The following is a 16,305-nucleotide window of genomic DNA, read 5'->3' as shown; positions in this document are numbered from 1 at the left end:
GCTTCTCACCTTAATGCAACAGGTAGTGAGTTCCAGTGTTTGGCTGCTATTACAAGGAAGTTGCTGCCTTCTGAGTTCTGTTGTTTTAAGCGTGGCGTGGGGAGTAAGTGTGAGTAGGCTGAGCGTGTAGACCTGTTAGATTGGTTTGTGGGGACTTTGCCAAATATTTAGGGGCTGACTTATGTATACATTTGTGTGTCATAGACAGAGTTTTGAAGAGTATGCACTCGTGTATGGGAAGCCAGTGTGTGTTTTGTCTTGTCAGTGAGATATGTGTCTTTTTAGGTAAGTTTAGCGCTGCTCTCAGGGTTTTGTTTCATATTACCTGTAGTTTTTTGATATTGTGATTTTTAGTCCTGCCATAAAGGTCATTACAATAGTTCAATCTGGACAAGATTAGGGCTCTGGCTAGATTAATGCAACTGTCGGGTGACAGGAAGGGACAGTAGGCATTAATGAGCTTTGATGTATATGCTGCGGCCGAGGCAGTGGCTTTGACTTGCTTCATTAAGGAAAGGGTTGAGTCAAGGTAAAAACCCAGGGATTTTACTTCCTTAGACTCCTTGATGATGTTGCCATCAATGTTAAAGGATTTGGAGGAGTCATTGGGCCTCATTACGACTTTGGAGGTAGCCATGCCCTTAATAAGGGCATGGATGCCTCCAAAATCGGGTCCGGGTTCCCTGAATGGGGAATTATCGGGCCATTCCAAGTTTGGAGGGCCCGGTAATTCCTCCTACAGGGAACCCGGGCCCGGTCCTTCCCCATTCCCATTTGAGCCCCCATAGGGCTCATTGGGAGTGGGTGCGGGAGCTAACAACGGGCCGATTACGACTGGCCCGTTGTTAGCTCCCTGATCCCCTCGCGGGACCGGCTCTGGACATCTGGTAAAACCAGACGTCCACATCGGGTCCTGCGAGGGAACCTCGTAATAGTGCGGAATGCGTTTAACGGCGCCAGCACCATTACCAGCGCCGTTAAACACATTCCGCACAGGTCGTAATGAGGCCCATAGAGTTTGTTCAGTCTGTATTGCGATCCAATAAGGAGAAGTTCTATCTTTTCATCATTCAGACATAATCGATGTTGTGCCATTCAGGTATGAATGGTTTGATAGATTATATGTATTGATTCAGAGTCTGTATCGTGAGAGACAGAAATCGGGATGATGATTTGAGTGTCATCTGCATAGTTGGGGTATGTGACACCTAAATCGTCGAGAAGGTCAAACAGAGGTTTTGTGAATACATTATAGAGTGTTGGTGAGACGCAGGAGCCTTGGGGTACACCCCATAAAAGAGGGGCAGGCGAGGCTGTGCAGGTGGGAGAGAAGACTCTCATGGTTCTATCCTTGAGGAAGGAGTGAATCGATTGAATGGCTTTTGGAGAGAAGTGTGCCGCTGAGGCTAAATGATTGCAAGGTAAGTTATGGTTGACAAGGTTAAATACTGCTGAGAGGTCCAGCAGGAGGAGGATGCTAAATTGCCCTTGTCTTTCAAATCATCCATTTGTATATTCAAGTCCAAAAGTGCTGTTTCCATCCCATGTCTGGGGTGGAAACCAGATTGTTGAAGGCCGAGGAGATTATTGGATTCCAATGGTTTTGGATCTGGATATACGCTGCTCTATCCAGCATTTTGATAAGGAAGGGCACTGTGGTTGTAGGGCGATAGTTGATAGCTGTGTTAGGGTCTAGGGTAGATTTTTTCAGTAGGGGAAGGACTCATGCGTCTTTCAGATTTGCTTGGACCGGACTACTTTCAAACAAGGCATTGATTAATTTAGTGATGAATGGAGATAGTTCATTTGCACATTCTTTAATGAGCGGAGCTGGGCATGTGTCACCTTGGCATCTCGAGGGTGTGAGACTAGTTATGATTTTCAGGACCTATGCATTTGAGACGGTAGATAATTCAAAAAGTGCACCAGTTTTGAGACTCTCAGTGCTCAGTGTTTGTTTCACTAGTGCAGTTTTCAGATTGTTTTTTGTTTTGTTTACATTTTGGATTGGAGGAAGGTAATTCTGTCCATGGGGGGCTTTCTGGATGTCGGTGCACCAGTTCTCATGTTTGGGGTAGCCTACAGGTGGTGGCACTGGTGACTCGAGTTCTCTTAGAATGGTGAAGAGTTCTTTGGACCCTGATTTGGTGTTTTAAATTCTTTCCTTGTATGTGACACTTTTTCTGAAGGATGGCCTGCTTATAGTTTTTGGATGCAGCGACAAAGGCTACCGTATTCACTTCTGTTGGGAATTATTTCTAGTTGGGCTCAGCAGTTCTCTTGGTGCTACGTAATGTTTTCAAATTGGGCGTGTACCATGTGTTGAGGTGGGCTAGGAGTTTAGCTTTGCGCAAGGCTAGTGGGGCGACTTTATCAATGGTTGCTTCTACAGTGTGGTTATAGAGGTCCACCTTGACTGCAGGGTCGTTGAACCTTTGTTTGTTTTCTGTCATAATGGGATGTAGAAGTGACAGGATATTCTTTGCATTGATATTATGACAATTTCTAGATAGGGTAGCTGGTGCTAAGGGCAGGGGGGTTGGATTTGGAGTTCTTGTTGAGATTAAAAGTGAAGATGTGACGGTGGGACCATGGGCATTGGTCGTTGGATGTTTTGATTGTGTTGCAATTATGGTCTGCTAACCAATAGAGTGTGTGACCTTTGATATTTGTGGGGTTGTTGATTCGTTGTGTGTAGCTTAGTGCAGTGATGGTGGTGGCCATGGCTGAGGCAGAGTTGTCTCTGGGCTCATTGAGTCCCAAGTTGAAGTCTCCCAGTAGTAACGTTTGGGAACTGGGCTTTGTTTAGTAGAGAAGAGTTGTGAAACGTCCTCCTGGAAGGAGGCGATAGAGCAAGGAGGTCTGTAAATAAGGTGAATGTTCAGGGTGGCTGTAGGGGATAGGGCCATTTTAGTCGAAATGAGTTGACCTGTGTGGAAGGTGAGGTTGGGTGTTTTCCAGATGTTGAGGGTGTTCTTAGCAATTATTGCTACTCCACCTCCTTTGGCTGTCGTTCAATCTGTCCTAAAGATGGAATAGTTTTCTGGGACAGCGAGCAAGAGAGCTGGGCCAGCAGCTGCAGTCATCCAGGTTTCGGTGATGGTAAGAGGTCAAGTTTTTTAGATGTGATGAGGTCTGCGACGTCAAGGGCATGTGCAGGGTGAGGTCTAGCATTGATGAGTGCACCTTGGAGAGAGGTTTCTTCCAAACTAGCGCTGTGACTTGGTGTATGGGTAGGCTCTTTATTTAGCAGTATTGTCAATAATTGTGGGTCAGGTTTAGAAGGTTTCCTCTTCGGGGGGCTCATGGGAGAGGTGGTGTGGACTAAGGACCGGGCATTCCACGCATGAGCATTGAAGTTTTAAAATTTGGAAGTCAGCGATGTATTGACAGGTGTTATAGAGTTAAGATGAGTGTTCCTCCATGTGGGTGAGGGGATGGTAGTGGAGTGCGTGTGCCTTCTGAGCTGAGCTGTTCGAGTTGCTAGTCAGTTGTTTCTACTGGTTACAAGGCACGGTATGCTGATGATAGGCCTCTTGCCAACTCATTAGAGGGATTGCAAGGTTGCCAAGGCCTAGGAGCCAGAGCGAGATGATGCGTGATGGCTGGCGGGAGGGAGTGAGAGGGGGGATGGTTGACAAGTCAAGTAAATTGTGCAACATTGTCAGTGTGATGAGACGTGTGATGTGAGAGGGAGACTGTGAGGTATAGGTATTGAGGTGTGTCATCTTTCAGGGTAGTACCTACAGGGTGCAAATTGGAAATTGTATATCTATGTCGCTTGTAGGAGCAGATCTGGGTTTGAGGTCATTGTGGTGGTTGGGCTAGGTGTGTGGTCGGGAACTTTAGTGCAAGATAGCAAGGTATGTTCAGTTGTGAGTCACCAGAGAAAGGGTGGAGTGCGCACTTATGTGTATTGGGTTACTGTGCCGAATGACTATCTTACAAGGGAAGAGCTAGGTGGGAAGACAGATGTAAAACGGTTACTACAGATATTACTACAGCACTGACTAGCATAGGAATCTACCGTGCTATATGAGATACAAATAATTAACTCTATAATGGAACAGATAATGATAATGAGCAGTTGGTAAATATTACAGAAACTGAGTGGGGTGAAGTCGTTACCAACAATAGCAGTATACAGTTCATAGAGTTACAATTAGAAGGCGGTGCTATTCAGTAAATAGCGCACAGTTGGCAAACAATACCATGAGGGCTCAGGTGCAGTTCGTATTTGTGGTATACAAATATGCCGCCATAGGAGATAGGCAGGTAACGAGCGGTTGGGGGTGTGGCGGCAAGTTATGCTGGGAGTCATACAGTACAGTGGCAACGCAAGGGTCCACAAAAGTTAATGCGGTCACAAGTTGACAAATGCCATTTTGGACTGGACATTAAGGCTGCTTGGGCATCGATTGAGGGAAAGTTTTCCAGCAAATCTGAGGCTGTGGCCTCGCGGTGATGTCTCAATTCAGAGATGGATAATGTTTGAGCGAAAAAGTGATAATTTTCGATACTATTAGAAATGTGCACATTAAAACATTTTAGTGCAACGTTGCTCCGTTGAAGCCTTATAGGCTTACCTTATAAAACACTGCAAAGGCTAGCTGCTCCTGCAGCCGTGGCCAAGTAGCGGCGATGGTGCAGGTTATGGAGAGCCCCTGCTCCCCGGATGAGGCTGTGTGATCTCATTAGGCATATATTGAATTACGTCCCCACTCCATATGCAAATGCTCAAAGATACATTCCACGCAGTATTCCTCGATGTTCCTCTTGCACTGGCCACCCTGCCGCCCTATCTCTGGTATTTTCTCTGGCACTCAGTCTTTCAGATCTTCCTGACAATGGTGTTCATCATGCCTTCAAAAACGAACAATATTCCTGCCTTTTCTTCCAATAGTTCTTCTCTTCCCTCTGTGGACTGTCTAGCCAGTCTCGTGCCAAGTGACTGCCTTGTTGGTGTGTGCGTGTGGTGTCCTAAACTATGTCATGCGTTGCTGGATAGTCATAACCAGTATGAATGCAGATATTCTGGTTAGGTTCTGTTTACATTTCATGGTTATGTTTATCTATGGAAATGAACACTCTTGTCAATCACTGAATGACGAGGAGATTACAACAAGCACAAACATGTACACATTCAGTTTAGCTGTTATACACACTGGGCCTGATTTACAAAGTGTTTTACAATGGCACAATCCCAATGGTAATTGAACCGTCTGACTCATACGTTTTGTTGCACATATCAATTTATTTTCAGGCAGTTCACCATTATGCCATTTATGAAGCATAACAGACAAAGCTTTAACAATTAAGAAGAGCACGGTTTGACAAAATAAAGATTAGACTTATGTGTGTCTATGAAGAATGCCAAGCATTGCCTCACTTGTAAAAAACCTTATTGTTTTCGCAGGCTCTCCCTACAGAGACAAGATCACCATTGCCATTCTTCAGCTGCAAGAAGAAGGCAAGCTTCACATGATGAAGGAGAAATGGTGGCGGGGCAATGGCTGCCCAGAGGAGGAGAGCAAAGAAGCCAGCGCCCTCGGCGTGCAGAATATTGGGGGCATCTTCATCGTCCTGGCAGCGGGATTAGTGCTTTCTGTCTTTGTTGCAGTTGGGGAATTTTTGTACAAATCCAAAAAAAATGCCCAATTGGAAAAGGTAAATACAGTTATTTCTCTGCTTGTTAATATAAGCACGCCGGTCCATTGCTCTCTAAAAGGGGGTTGGTTCACTGTGAGCGCTTTATAATTCATCTCACTCACTCATTCACTGAGTCACTCAATCGCTCACTCATTCTCTCACTGGAAATGCATGTGTTTGTCACTTTCGGGTAGTACACGTGTACACTACATTTTTTAATTCACTACTAAATCCTCTTAGAGATTAACACGAATAGTAAGTACACATTATTTATGATGCAACAAAAAAAAATGTTTGATGTGATGTCCCATGGACAGAGTTCTCATTATTCACAAAGTGAAAATGCAATGTCTTTGCATGCATGCAAACGCCACTGAACAGCGTTAGGCGTTGAGCTAACTGGCAGAGGACTGGTTTTATAAAGTATGCTTCACTCTTTCCAAAGGACGACATAAATAACCTGTTTTATAGACTCTTGCAGCAGTTCTTAAAGAAAGCTTCCCAGCAAAGCAGTCCTGTTCCCACCTCTCTGGCTTTTAACTTACTGTAAGTCGTCAATACGTCTAATTGTAGCCAACTTTCTGGACAAGGGACTATTTCTCTTCCGAGTCAAGCACGAGAAAGGACAGCCTTTTCCCCTAGAAGGTCACTGCAGTTAATTCTTTCAGACAGATGAGAACCCCAAAGCTATAATAGAAAACACCTCAAGCTTCTGCAGAAAAATGTTACTTTCATGAGGCATTCCTGCTCAGCGTATGCTCTGGTATCAGATGAGATATGCCGTTTTTTCCCCTCATTTTCTGTTGAGGTTATTAATTGACATCCTTATGTTTTATGCATTTATGTATACTTATGTATATTTCTAAATGTAGACTTTTACTGTTGCAGATGACTTCCTCAGATGTAATGTGCGTTACAGTCAGGGCTTTAAGTGGGGTAAGACATCGAGGGGGGCCCTCATTTGGGGTCGTGGCTTGTGGGAGGGGCATGGCCTAAAAAGTACGCAAATCGTAGGGTATACACACAAATATATATAAATGTTATATATTTGTGTGCGTTCCTTACTATGGTGTGTGTACTATGCAAGCCATCTTTTCTAAACATAGAAATATGTAACATTTTTACGTTTATGAAAGATGGCTTGCATAGTACACAAACATAGTAAGGTACGCACACAAGAATATAACATGTATACATATTTGTGTGCATACCCTACGGTTTGCCTAGTTTTCAGGCCATCTTTTTTAAACATTTCAGGTTTATAAAAGATGGCTTTGAAAGTACACAATTCAAGCCATCTTTTATAAAGCTTTGACTATACGGACAAAATTGTCCGTCAGCAAAGCTTTATAAAAGATGGCTTGAAATGTGTACTTTTCAAGCCATCTTTAATAAACCTCGAAAAATGTCGAGGATTCCCCAGGTTTGCCGGGGGTTAAAGACACCTCGGCGACCTGGGGAAACAAAGGGACAGTAACTGCTTCTGGTGACCTGTCGCGTGAGGGGTCACCATGCAGTTACTATGACTGACGGAAGTGGCAGCCAGTCACAGCGTCGCTGTGGCTGGCTGCCACTTCTGTCAGCTTGCCTGACTTCATGGCAGGCGCATCTCCCGTCGCGGCTGCGATGGGATAATGCATCCCGCCAATGTTGCGGTAGGACGAGGGCCCTGGCAGGGCCCCGGCTCAGTCCCACTTTTTGGAGACTGCCGGGGCCAAGCCCCGGCAGGCCCTGGCCCACTTTAAGCACTGGTTACAGTATCGATTACGATGGGGACGCATCTCATGCTACTTGTACATGATAATTTCTAAGGACATGGTAGTGGGTTACAGGTGTTCTAAAAGCACCGACAATATATGCTCAAAGAAACATGGAATCCAATCGTTTTACAAGTAAAGCTTCCCAAGTTAAGATTACTTCACATGTTGGATGTGATGGAATTTTCAATTTTAAATATATGTTTTGTTGCATTTGATTGCATTTTTCAGTTCCTTTTAAGGAATCTTTTTTTTTAACCTAGATCTGACCGATGTGTGCAATAATTAACTTGTAACTATAGGGCACAATAACATTGTGTTTCACCGTAAATTACACTAGGCAAATGTCATTCAACAAAACTGAAGATCCATGGATGAAGAGAAACTGATTAATCATAACCACTAGCAATTAATGTTGGCAACTTTCATTGCATCATTTTCAGCCCTGTGCCATTATAAAAGCTGACAATCATAAACACTGTATGCAAATCAGCCTTTGTCTCAGTCCCAAAGGGACAATCCAGATAGAGCTGCCGCTCCACGTCCATGTTGCATGAGGCCGAACGCAAGGCAGGACTTGACGTGTCCACAATGTGCATCCTCTTTGAGATGTAGCTTGGGATTTTAGACAGAGCAAGCTAGGTAGCACAGCTGGGAATAGCTGTGCCACTTAGGACATCTTGGCAACACTGAAGAGTGATGGGCGGAAATGCCGTGAATGAATCCGAGACTTTGGTCTGAGGAGCCCTCCCTTGCTGGGGCTTTCACCCGGCTGTGTTGTTGGGGGAAAAGCAAATGCAAATCAGTCAAGGTCCCAGATTTGACTTGATCCCATACGTGGGCACCACCCCAAAAGGTGCAGGACTGCCCTGACTGATATGTCAGAACACTTCTGCAAAAGATCACAAGGATCCCTGGAGGTGTTTTGAGTTAAATAATCGTCATCAATGAAGTGCAGTTTCAGAATCTAGCCAGAGTAAGTTTGGGGCACATGTCTAGACCTGCCCATGCAACATAGGTAGACGTTGCTACCCAGAAGAGTGATGGATAATAAACCTTTGGTCTAATCATAATCACTAACAATAGCTCTGGGTCCCCTTCCGTTCCACCCTTTTTCAGCCCATGAAAACATATCTGACAGAGAAAAGTGCATGACCATCAGACGTCCTCCAAGATGTGGACCCCGATTATTATTATAAGAGATATTTATTAGACTATGGGCCTCATTACACGGATGGAGGTAAGGGTTTACCGGTACCGGTAAAACCTTACCGCCTTACTACGAGGTCCCTTTGCGGGTTGGGGAATTTAACGCCTGCTTTTTGCAGGCTTTAAAAACCAACCTGCAAAGGGACCCAGGGAGCTAATTACGGTACTGCAATTTGCGGTACCGTAATTAGCGCCTTCCCCATTCCCATTATGCCCTATGGGGCAAAAATGGGAATGGGGAAGGGCAATGGTGGAAGGGGGAATTACCGCCCCGCCAACCTTGGAATGGGGCGGTAATTCCCCTTTCCACCAAGGCGGTGCCTGTATTTTTCCGGCATGAGCCATGGCGCTAATAGCGCCATGGTTCTCCGCCATCCGTGTAATGAGGCCCTATGTATAGAGCGCAGGCCTATCTTTGGGAAGCAACAGAGCACTTTACAATCATAGAACCAAGGAGCACGTCACTGAGGAGGCCCTCACTAGGAAACATGCTTGAGATGCAGCATGGACATGGCTGAACAGATCAGACTGGACTGCAGCTAGTGGTGGCTTAAACATCCAGACTAATGCCAGTGGTTATGATTAACTCCATCCATCACTATGAAGTGTATCTAGGTGTAACTTACATCTGAAAACGTATGATTTTTTTCTTTACTATTCATAAGTATTTGTCCAGCATATATCCGTTTAAACTGCACTTTTCCCACACTTTTGTTCACTTTCACACCCAACGTTCAACATTTACCCCTTTGAAGTTCTGTGAAGGCAAACAAAGCTACACTTTTCCAGGTGTGTAGCTCATTCCCCATTCAGAAACTCCTTTGACACATCCACAAATCCTCAGCACACAGAGTAAGTTATCCATGTGTACGTTACACAACTATGAGTAACACACCAATGCATGAGACAGCAGAACAATGGTAAATATTTGTGTGACTTCATGGTAGCTTATCCATTTAACGTCAGTAAGTCAGGACATTTTCCCTGAATAAATTAAGTGTGCTCCTGGAAAATCCTTTTGTTTACATCAACATATACATGTTTTAAGGAACATGTTTGAGGTTCTCTGCAACTTCTACCATACGATTACACAATATTGCTGCAAAAATGTCAATGCTAAATATATTGTTGTTGTTCATTCACTTTAAAGTTGCAATGGATCGTGTGGTAAAACATTACAAAATAGAATCAGATCACAAGATATGTATTGGTTACATGCATGACTTTAAGCTCACACATTTACAGATCATGGATGAGCAACCCATGATGTTGGGCCGTGTTACAGATATTCTGCATGGGTGCAAGTGCAATAAGCACTGTTGCAAAAGGTTCCCTAGTGCAAGAAATATATCCTTCCGAATTATTTCTGCACCAGGACATATTTCACATACATTGAAGGTATATCATATTTGCACCAGTGTAAAGTTGGTGTACTTACCGCCTGGGTCGTAATGACCCCTGTCTTCATAATATATCTATTGTGAGTTTAGTCTTAAACCTAAAATGCATAGACAGTCTACATTCTGTAGGATTACGACTGATCTATCCTACACATCCCATGATCTTCTAGCCACTAGACCTGGTGACCACCTTGTGTGAAAAAGGTATAAGTAATATTCCTGTCATTGAGAATAGATATAACCATCTAGAGTACCAACATGTCTGAAGACCTTATTGTTCTATGGAAGGTTAACCCATGCACAAAAAGGGAATTTTACCAAAACCTGTCAGAGGGATTTAGGGGGGGGGGTGAAGATGAAGATGATAATGCTCCATTAGGTTGCACATTCTGTGCGAGAGACTAGAGTAAGATACTGCTCAGTTTTAGGAGTTATTGCAGTAGGAGGAGGAGGTCCAGTCTGTGGGGCACAATGGATAATGGTGTACATTGCATCCGTTGAAGGACTGGGGACTCACCAAAAAGTGTCGAGTTACATTATGAGCAACAAAGAAAACCCAAACACAGCATAGAGGAACAGGAAATGGGAAGGGTCTGGTCTCCAATAACAATGATGTCCAGTGTGAGAATACTGATGATGATGATGATGATGATGATGATGATGAGCTGGATAAAGATTATGACCCTTCTGAGTCCAGGCTAGAGCACAATATTCTGCTAAATAATCATACTGAAGAGAAGGAAAACAGTGCCACACTGACATTTGCAGAACAAACACAACTTGTAAAATCTGAAGATGCACATTTTCAGTGTGTGGAAAACAAAAGACGTAATAATTGAACCTCTTCCGTCAGATCTTGATAGGGGACCTTTTTCAAGAGAAGATCAACAACATATTATCACATACACTGTGCAAGAAAACTATGGCCCTAGGCAAGCCTGAGACCAATTTGGTTATTACGTCATTGTAGAAAGTATTATGCAACACCATGCGCTTGACTAGGATAAACTCACAAGGCATAAACTGTGACCATACCACGATTAGCCAAACATCATACAAGTGCGAACCATAACTATCACCGTACAAAACATCGCTGTTGTGTCAACATTATTCAGGAAGCTGAGACCAGGCTTTGCCATACCCAATGATGCATTTTTATTACAGGTCAGTGAGAGTAAGGGAGTTGAGGATGGACAGAAATATCACAAATCATAGGTCTGAGTGCAATTTCACAATGCTACTCCAGCAGGTATGTTGCCTATGGACCTCCTGCCATACATTTCTGAAGGAAATCCGAGCATCTGTTAGTTCATGAGAAAAGCTGATCATGGCTGGTACATTCCCATCTGACTTGGCTTTTCATGCATGGCAATGCTTCAGGTTTACAAATAGATACTTTCTGCATTGAGGCAAGCACTAGATCAGTCAAATGGCAACAGAATCTCACTTCATCATGGACAAGTTGACAAGTAGACAGAGCACTGACTATATGTCTTTGACCACCACAGGCTGGATGATCTTTCCTTCTCCTGCCAGCTGAGTGGGATCCCAAACCCAAAGTAATCCATATGTGCATCAGATTCCTGCAGTACTGCAACAGGGGTGATTGTCCATGCAAGTATGTTAAGAGAGACATTTGGTAAATGGTGGAGGGGATGGTGGCATACTGTCCAAGCCAACAACACCGACAGCTTTACTGCTGGTGATAATGGGTATAATATCCTTATTTATCCTCAAACTGGAAATAACATGCCTGTTCCTTGCTTTGTGCATTGTGGTAAATCGGAATCACGAGACAGACAGCTCATTATGGTTTGTCTCAGTAATTCATTTCCAAAACCCGATGCTCACCTTATAACCTGGATAACTATGCTAAGAAAAGGTAATGAAAAAAGGTACACGCCAGGATGTCATTAGCGCAAAGTTTGTCTGCCATCTAGAAGAAAACACAATCTAGCCCGATCCTACCCCAACCAGTAATAATGGAAAAAGAACCTAATTATAATACAAATGCCACTTGTGGCCCCTTGTCCGAGTGGTATGTCCCTGTCTGGTTTGTGTTCTGCCTTGAAGGTTTGCAGGAGTAGATAAGGCTTTTTTGCACTGAACAGACTTTAGACGTGTCACCAGACCATGTCTCTGGGTCTCTTGCCACAATATTCACAGTTCCTATCAAACAGATTAACAAATGTGTGTGGGCTTTCCATCTGATAGCAAAGAAATTGTCAATATCTCTAGGCTTCCTGCCCTTCTAGTCCATGTCACTGTTCTAGGAGGAAAGTCCTTACAGATGTTCTTAAGTAGCCTTCCCTGTGGTCTCAGGTTGTTCAGCCCTTGCTGGGGTTGGTCTCTAGGTGCCCCCTCTGGGCCTTCTGGGTTCTTGCCCTGTCCTGGGCTACCTGGTTTCACACCTCTTCATGTTGTATTCATTCTCTTGTCCTTTCTAGTTTATTTTTGTCTCTTTGCCTCTCTCAGATTCTCATCCTGGCTTGGGACATTTGGGGTCTTGTCCATGTTCATATTCTCTGAAGATTCAGCACCTCTTGGTCTGTTCAGATTCTCAACTCGGTTTAGGGTATGTGGAGACTTACACCAGTCCTGGTTCTCTGTTAGTTGAGCCCTTCATGGCTGTTCATATTCTCACCCCGGCTTAAGGTCTTGGGGTCTTGCCCCGGTTCAGGTTCTCTGGTACTTCAGCTCCTGTTTGATTTTTCAGATTCTCACCATGACTTAGGGTATGTGGGGACTTGGCATGAATCAGGTTCTCTGATACTTCAGCCAATTTTGGCCTTTGCTGATTCTCACCACGGCTTAGGGTATGTTGGGCATCACCACGGTTCAGTTTACACATCGCTTCACTCACTTTAGGCATGATAGCCTTCTCACCTCAGGTTGGGTATTTATGCTCTCAACCAGGCATGGTTCTTTGCTGATCTCACCCTGGCATTGGTTATGTACAGGCCTGTCTGCCATTCTCCCAGTTCTCTTAACATAGCACATACCTTTAGTCATGTTCTGTGGGAAAGGCGGCAGCACAGCTTCAATTTGTATACTCTCTTCCATGTGTCCAGTCTCAAGTGCTTCCTGTCGGGTCATCATGGGACTTTTGCGGTGGCTCCTACCAGTGCCGGCTGATCACCGTTCATGCAGTTGCGTCTCTTCTCTCATTGGCAGGGCTGAACTACTTTCGCTCCAGGCCTGACCACAGAATGCAGTGCTGCGTGGGCTACACTCCAAACCACCTGTGTAAGACTGCTTCCTGATGCCACCTTGAAATAGGCTGGGTCCTCCACTGTGTCACTGCTCTGAAGGCCTGCATGTTTCTCTCCTGATCACTCTCTTGCTACCACCCTTGCTTACTCTTTTGGCATTCTTATGTGTCCTTTATGTCTCCCACTGCAAAGAGACAGATCATACCATTGGTTTTCAGTTTCACACAATCAAGGCACCATTAATGGATACTAAACCAAACTGTCTCCGACTTCATGATTAATTCTATAGGTTTCGAATGCAATTTCCATATAGCCATTAACAACATTGGCTAATTGGGACAAGGGAGGAAAACACCTATCCATGTTAACGGTATGCCCTCTTCTCTAAAAGGGGTGTTGGGGCTATGACCTTCAGTCTGATCTCATTTTTCCCTTCTTTGGTTCCCTATGGGGTGTTAGGCGTAGCAGGCTCACCTCCCTAGACATAAAAGGGGCGTCTCCCCCTTGTTTAGTGGGGACTAATTCCCTGGATGTATCTCATGATGTTCTTCATCTTATTGTGACACCTTTTATCAGAAATTGTCAGCCAGTGGAGGAACTTAGGAACTTATTGCTGTGGCCCATGATATCAGTTGATACATCAACTAGACATACAGGGCAAGAAATGTACTGAATCAATTGCAACTATGTCGAGACAATCTGTGTTCTGTGTGAGTCTCAGGACCAAAACTGCACTCTTAGATTTAAAATGTAACATTGCTGAAATAATTGATAGAGGTGGCACGGTTCTACTTCTACTATTGGATCTGTCCGACACCTTCGATTTAGTGGATCACAATCTGTTGGCGGACAGATTGATCAATGGGGGGGTTGTGCACCTATTTCGGCCAAATGGTTTAAATCTTTTTTTGATCTCAGAACTGTTAATGTGGTCAAGGGAAACAAAATCATCTAGAACTTTTCTTACTTGTGGTGTACCCCAGGTGTCCTGCCTGTCACCGTTATTCTTTACTATCTATTCCATGCCATTATGTGACCTTCTTTCCACTCCGGGGGTTCAATTTGCAAATTATTCAAATGACACTCAGGTGGTGATCGAATTGACAGGGTCATATAGTACAGACTTGGAAAGAGTAAATGCGATTTTCCAGGCAATTCATTCATGGATGGCTGCAAACTCCTTGGCTCTGAATAACTAAAAAACTGAGCTACTTATTTTAGGCACATAGCAGAAGTTGAAAACACTTGAACAACAATATAAAAGCTTCTTGATTGCAGAACATGCCATTCAAGTTTCTGAATCAGTAAAGACTTTGATCCTCATCTATCATTCAAGATACAGGTATCTCATTTAAGTCCTCATGTTCTTACTATGTTCATCTTTATGGCAGATCTGTGTCTACTTATCTGAGGCACACAGAGCATTGATTTTGGCAATACAATATTGGACTACTGCAACATCTTATTGGTTGGTACTTCTATAACCAACATGAAGAAGTGGCAAGTGCTTCAGAATGGAGCGGTACACGCTGTTTGTGGTCTTGGAAGTAGATCTCAGGTGTCGGATGCCCATGGGAAGCTGTATTGGCTCGCTGTTGATCAGAGAATTCAGTTTAAAGTCTCTTTGATGGTGTTTAAAAGTTTGAATGGTGAAGCACCTTTCTACCTCACATCCAGAGTCCAGAAAACTATGCATGTGCACATCCTACCCTTCAATAATCACATCCGACTCTTTCAGCCTCATGTACTATTGAAAAAAAGTAGGTGGTACAAGCTTCAAATCATGGACACCTGCCCTTTGAATGCCCTAAAGGGTGTTTGTCAACAGCACAATTTAAGAAACATCTTAAGACTTTTCTGTTTGATATGGGAAAAGGGTGGACCCCTGTAGGATCTGTTTCCGACGACCCTGCTAAAACAATCTGCTGATACTACTATTTGTTTTTGAAACTATAAAGTTCTACACGCATCCATTACTGCGCCACCAAAAAAAATATTGTTCAAAAGCAGTTATGTTTGTTCATTTTCAGCCTTGTTTATTTTTAGTTGCAGCCCATATTGATGAGCGATCAAAGGAACCATAACTGATTTAATGAGCCATTCGCAGTTTCACTGTACCGGCCGTGTGTACTTACATGTGCATGGCTTAATCTTTGAGACAAGCATATGCTACTGGCAGGATCAACCAGGTACTATTTGTTTTTGTATGTCTGTCTTGGGTGTGCCCTGAGGACTATGGGCAAGTGATTAGATAGATAGATAGATAGATAGATAGATAGATAGATAGATAGATAGATAGATAGATAGATAGATAGATAGATAGATAGAGATAGATAACCTTTGGTACATTCCAACAGTGCTAAAGAACTGCCACACCCATGATGCTCTCTTGGTGCTAGATGTAGGCACTTCCTACACCTTATCATCTTGGTCCTCTTCATTGTCTTTGGAAGTACTGTGTTTTTTTTTGTGTGTAGGTCCTATACCTGGTGGTGGTGGCTCTTGGGGAGGAGGGATGGGATTAACTGATGCCATTTTTAAGATAAATAGCAGTTTTGCTAATATTCATCCAAGTATGTGCTCTGTACTAGATTGTTAATGTATAATGAGTAAGTATAGGTGTAGGAGCAGTGCAAGGGGAACATGTTGATCTTAAACATTGCTAGTTCAGTAGAAAATGCAGTTGTGAACTGTCCACGAAGCACGGAGCCGATCACAAAGTGCAGAGGCATTCGCGAACACGTCAACATGCCGCGCTTGAGTGCGTGGTCACGTGACACTGTTCAAAAGGTCCGCAATGACGTTAGATGTTCGCAAACATCGACGGACACAAAAACAGTGAGAAAAGTTGCAAAAAGTGTATAGAAGTGATACAAATTATGCTAGAAGGTGGGAAATGGCAGGGTTTTAAGGTGAAACTTTGTTAATTGAATAAAAGAGTTGCTAAATTGGGCTAAGTATGATATTAGTAAATTGTAGGAAATTATCATGAACTTGTAAAAACCAATGAAATTCACTGAAAAATATTTGTTAAAGCAATGTTATGGTTAATTTGCACTAATAAAAACCTATGAAATT

General features: G+C 43.5%; 1 protein-coding gene across 1 annotated transcript in view; it reads left to right on the top strand.

Moving 5' to 3' along the window:
• GRIK2 (glutamate ionotropic receptor kainate type subunit 2) overlaps positions 1–16,305 on the top strand; it is a 2,093,351-nt gene that overhangs the window by 1,929,131 nt on the left and 147,915 nt on the right. Inside the window, exon 15 of the mRNA XM_069606522.1 lies at positions 5,417–5,667. Coding sequence (XP_069462623.1) covers positions 5,417–5,667 — 251 coding nt within the window. The remainder of the gene's footprint in view (positions 1–5,416; positions 5,668–16,305) is intronic.

This window comes from Ambystoma mexicanum, chromosome 4p (genome assembly GCF_040938575.1).
Source record: "Ambystoma mexicanum isolate Mex_15411 chromosome 4p, UKY_AmexF1_1, whole genome shotgun sequence".
In the NCBI taxonomy this organism is placed as follows: Eukaryota; Metazoa; Chordata; class Amphibia; order Caudata; family Ambystomatidae; genus Ambystoma; species Ambystoma mexicanum.
The sequence above is the reverse complement of the archived record's forward strand: the minus strand, read 5'-3'. Positions and strand labels throughout refer to the sequence as shown.